Below are 5,414 nucleotides of genomic sequence, written 5' to 3'. Positions count from 1 at the left end.
TTTGCAGGAATCAGGAGAGGATCTCAGTCGTGAACCCAGCCGAGGCTCGAAAGTCAAGCCACACGGACCATGTAACGGTGTGTTTAGTACCAGTATCATGTGCATCAGCCACCAGTAAAGACCTATTTTGATGACTGAAAGCAACTGAAATATGTACCTTACCTGTGAGGCAGAATAGGCTTGGCAATTTTCTTGATACTTCCAACTCGAATAAACTGCTCAAACCCCAGATCAAGCAACCTGTTTCAACACAAAAGATTATTACCCAAATGTTGGGAAAGGTTGTGTGTTAACTGTCACTTTATACTGTATGTGCCACGCTATAAAGACTCACACACCTACATGGTTTCATTTACTAGATATTTGTTTAACAGTAGACAGGCCACACATTTAGCGTTTGTTGAAAAAGGGAAAGTTCAGATTGGACCCATCGCACTCCTGACCGGACAATACCTTTAGGAGTCGGCTGGGTGCCGAAGTGACAGGAGATGCCTCCGCAAATCAATGTACAATGTAGAAAGAATCACTCGCACTCCAGCTTGATTTCAGTCAATGTTTATTGACCTCTGTAGTGTCAAATCACATAACAGCAGATCTATGATGCGACACTACAGAGGTCAATAAACATTGACTAAAATCACGTTGGAGTGCGAGTGACTCTTTCTACATTGTTGGAAAAGGGAAACCCCTATTGCCCCTGTGCTATGGCTGCTAATAGATTGCTGTGCAGCAATCCTTATTATCTAGTTAACTAGATAAAACCATTACAGCTCTAGTAATAAAAAACAAGTGATAGCCCCCTTCACCACTGGCAAATACTGTATGCATTCCACCCCATGTGTGTATTACTTTAAGGCCTCATTCACACGAGAAAAGACCGTCACGTACAGCTCCGTGCTGCGTGCACGGCCGTATCGGGCAGTTCCCGGGAAGGACAGGTGCTGTGTGTGATTAGTACGCAGCCCCCGTCCTTCTCTATGGGAGTATGTGGCCATACTCCGCCCTACGCTCACCCCAAGTGCAGGTCGGTATGGGTACAGGTGTCCCGGGTCCATTCTGTCAGCGTACGAGTACGGACAGCCGCACGGACATGCAGGGCCGGTGAGCGTAGGGCGGCGTATGGTCGTGTACTCCCATAGAGAAGTACAGGGGCCATACACTCTACCCGGGAGCTGCCCGATACGGCCGCATAGTCCCATAGGGAAGGACAGGGGCTGCGTACTAATCACAAACAGCACCTGTCCTTCCCGGGAGCTGCCTGATACGGCCGTGCACGCAGAATGGAGCTGTACGTGACAGCCTTTTCTCGTGTGAATGAGGCCTAATGACTTAAAATTTGTTTTTGCATACAACTACCATAAGTGCCTGAATGTGTCTAACTATCGGTGTCCTGTCAGCCCCTCACAGCAGTGCTCACAGTGGAAGAGTGAGAAGCACTACAAGCTAATCAACATCTGCTGTCTGCACATGTACTGACAGTAAACAGCTGACAGAGGCAGACAGAGAAAGGAACAGTGATCACATACCCTGGAATTCATAGAGTGTCATAGAAACTCTTTAGAATTCCGTCATGCCTCTGAACGACAGATATAAGTGTTTGTGACAGATTCATTTACCTGTTAGACGGACGGTTACAGACCGTCATTGAGTTTAAAAACACATTCGTTGTGATAATACTTGGATATTCTCATTTATGCCACGGGGTCACTCTGGGGAAACAACACACATTTTGTACATCCATTTGTCGCATGGAGGCCAGCACTGAGGCCGTAGTGTCCATAGTAAATACCCAGGGCCATCCCTACCCTATGGCCCCTGAGGCAGTAGAGCAGGGGGGTTGGGATTTGCAGCTTGTACTGGCGATAGTGCTAGGGAAGGGGGGGGGGGGGCGGCGTTCGCTGCAGATAGTGCTTTAGGGGTGGGGGGGTACGTTGGGGTGGATGCGGTGGGATTGGCAGCTGTGTTAGAGCCATGCTGTCAGCAGCTCTCTGTCCGGTTCCGCCAGGTTACTGACGTCACTGGGTGCCAGGAACTCGACGGGACGCCAACCAGAGCATCATGCTCAGCTCTCTGGCAACTGATGATGTCAGTGAGCTGGGCGGGCAGCCGGACAGAGTGTCTCAGGTTACTAACAGCTCTTAGCAACCTGGGACGCTGTGGCCGTCCCTGAGGGAATTGAGCGTTAGTTCTTGTTCAGCCCAGGGCGTTAAAAAACAAAAAAAAACATCAACATTAAAGCTAATTACTAAAAATGACTTTAGCCTTATCATGCTGCCATCTCTTTCCTAAAATAGGTGGGAGCAATCAGTACATAACACTGAACTTGTCTTGGACAGGGCAGACATGCTGAGAGAGGTTTTAATCCAATGATATGTAAATGAGTGTGTTTGACACCACAAGTGCTTTGCCTGTCTACTTGCTATGGGGCCTGCCTGGAGCATCATGTCGGATGTTTCATTCTACTTGTACCACTAAGTGTTCATTCAGTCTCTTCTATTTCCTTCCAAATTAAATACATTGATTTCTCTATCCTGTAACACACTGTTTACAAACACCACAATGAAACACGGAGTAATTCATGCAAACAATAAATACGTTGCATTTTATTAACAAATAGAAATACTAGTATATAAAGTGTATGTCAGGGAAAAAAGAAACAAAAACACAAAATGCACACTTCCTCAGGTTTTATCCCTTTAAATCCCTTGCAAGTACAGGAAAATAACTGTTTATCTGCCAGAAATGCACTCAGCACTCCTAAGTTTTGTTGTTGACTTCCAACACACAGCATTTTTTGGACTGAGTGGTGTCAGCCCTTCCCAGCTGCCTTCTGCTAAACCATATAAAACTCCCCACTGTCTTATTCTCTACAACATAGGGACCAGTTGTTCTGTGGTCAAAGATAATGCTGTAAATAGATGGCTCAATGTATTCGATTCATATCATTTGTTGCTAACCCCTTCATGACCGAGGCCTTTAAAAAAAAAATGTTGTGTACATGTTATAATCCACATTTTAGGCCGGATAATTACGTCAAATCCCCAAACATTATATATTTTCTGAAAGCCAGGACCCTATAGAATTAAATGGTGACAGGATATTAGCGCAACTCCTTATCAAACTCCAAAATTTAAAGATAAATGCACTTAAATGCCAAAAAACACAGCAAAATACCAATTTTTAAAAATAGATACCCAACATGCCCAGGTTAAAAATTGTGTGCATCCGCGAAAACTGCGACAAAATTCAGTACCCCAATAAGTCCATAGACGACGCTTTAAAAGTCCCAACAGGTCACCAGTTTAGAGATATGCATAAATATTGGCGCTAGAATTATTGCCTTTACTCCGGCGTGCGCGGCGATACCCAACATGTGTAGCGCGATCGTCGTTTTCATACGTAGGCACACCCGACGCATGTTTCCGTGAAGCCCCATACAATGTGGGAGGGTGCTGAAGTGGCCACAGATGGCGCCACCAAATACTTGCAAAACAGAAAAAATGGTCACCAGCACTCCAAGTTTTCTTCAAAACGAAATCCTTTTATTCATTCATGCAGGTCATATCACAATGCGTGGCAACGTTTCGGGAACCTCTCCGGGCAGTTCATCAGGCACACAAAAGTGATAAAAGTACAGAAAAAGTGTTGACAATATATACACCAGTGCACTAACCCATCAACCTATCAAAACATATAATTTACGTGAAGACGTGCGTGCTTGTGGGGGCAGGGGACTTTTTAAAGAAAATTGAAAATGATTTTTACATTTATTTTATTTAATATTAATTTTAAAAACTGTTATTTTTTTCCCTTTACTTTATTTGCTATCACATAGGGGGGCTTACAAGCCCACCATGTGATAGCATAGTGGTGGTGACAGATACTCTTTAAGGTGATACTGGGGGTCCCAAAGACCCCCAGTGTCACCTTTACACTAGAAATAAGCTATTGAAGTGCACAACACACTTCAATAGCTTATTGCTGGGCTCCAGGAGCCCAGCACTGACAGCTATGGGACCGGAAGTGATGTAATCTGCATCTCTCCTGGTCCCATAGTACGGGGAGATCATCGATGAACGGAGGTTCGTCGATCTACTCCCCAAGCTTCCCCCCGACACCAGAGAAGCCGATCCTAGGCCCGTAGGAGGGGCAGCAGAGCCCGTAGAAACAATCTGGCGGCAGCTGAACCGCCAGAATCACTTCTACTGTAAAGCCGACAGTCAGCTTTATAAGTTTCAACAGAGTCTGTTTAAACGGGCCCTGTGCCAGTGACGTACTAAGGACGTCACTGGTCATGAAGGGGTTACGGTAGTTTTACGTTCGGGGCGTTTTTTTACACCCAGTGCCTTTTGGATTTCCCCCGTCTCTCCCTCCACACTTACCTGCCAGTGCTGCATGTCACCGCCGCCAGTCACCGCAGTGATTCTCTGAACTGAACTTTCTGGTTGCGGGGAAGTATACGGAGGGCAGAGGAGCCACAGGCTCCTTCTGCCGTCAATCAACCTGTTGGGCGGAGAGGAGGGGCGTGGCCTGCTGCAGGGCTGTGTGTGTCTATGGACACACACAGCCACTGCGGGAGCACAGGTGCCTCCAAAGCAGCCGCTTAGTTGAGGGTGGCACCCGTGCAGGGGGAGGTGGAGACAGTGCTGCAGGAACCCATGAGAAAATGAGGAATTTAAACATTTAAGAAAATTAGGGCTGGTAATGATTAAAATTTTCGTGTTCGATTAATCGCACATACAGATCAGCAATGAAGTAATAAAATGAACTAGGATCACACTAATCCAGCACGTTATTAATCTCACGTGCCCCACTCAATATGGCCGCCGCTTGAGTGGGGCAACTCACAATAATAATGTGCTGGATTAGTGTGATCCTAGTTCATTTTATTACTTCATTGCTGTGCTGTATGTGTATAGGCCAATGCCTTGGCTGGCGCTCGTGCAGAAAGTTTCTTGGGCAAACTCACCGGCCCAAGTGGCTCCATCGGCGAACGAAGGGGGGAGGAGTCCGGTGACGTCAATGTCCCTTCGTTAGCCGTCACGGACATCAACGTCACCGGACTCCTCCCCCCTTCCCTTCGTTAGCTGACGGAGCCACTTGGGGAAGGGGGGGGGGTAGTCCGGTGACGTCGATGCCCGTGACGTCACTGGATCTCCGACGGGACTCCCGGAAGCTGGCGGAGAGGTGAGTGTTTTAATTAGCGATCAAAATAATTTTAATCGATCAAAAAATGTAACGATTAATTTCGAAATTAATCTTTAATTTCCACAGCCCTAAAAAAAAAAAACAATAAGAACAGATCCGGACGCAATCTGTGCCTCCCTTATATGGAAAAAAAAAGGAAGGTTTAAAGTCACTTTAAAGGGTAATTCCACTTTCTCACCAAATGTAAGTAAATGTAATTGCACCCA

General features: G+C 46.3%; 1 protein-coding gene across 1 annotated transcript in view; it reads right to left on the bottom strand.

The window, feature by feature from the left end:
- The window catches only part of ZGRF1 (zinc finger GRF-type containing 1), a 61,613-nt gene that overhangs the window by 20,520 nt on the left and 35,679 nt on the right, over nt 1-5,414 (bottom strand). The window contains exon 19 of the mRNA XM_018569788.1: nt 163-240. Within this exon, the coding sequence (XP_018425290.1) occupies nt 163-240 (78 nt within the window). The remainder of the gene's footprint in view (nt 1-162; nt 241-5,414) is intronic.

Source organism: Nanorana parkeri, unplaced genomic scaffold (assembly GCF_000935625.1).
Source record: "Nanorana parkeri isolate BGI_ZX_2015 unplaced genomic scaffold, ASM93562v1 scaffold36, whole genome shotgun sequence".
Classification (NCBI taxonomy): domain Eukaryota; kingdom Metazoa; phylum Chordata; class Amphibia; order Anura; family Dicroglossidae; genus Nanorana; species Nanorana parkeri.
The sequence above is the reverse complement of the archived record's forward strand: the minus strand, read 5'-3'. Positions and strand labels throughout refer to the sequence as shown.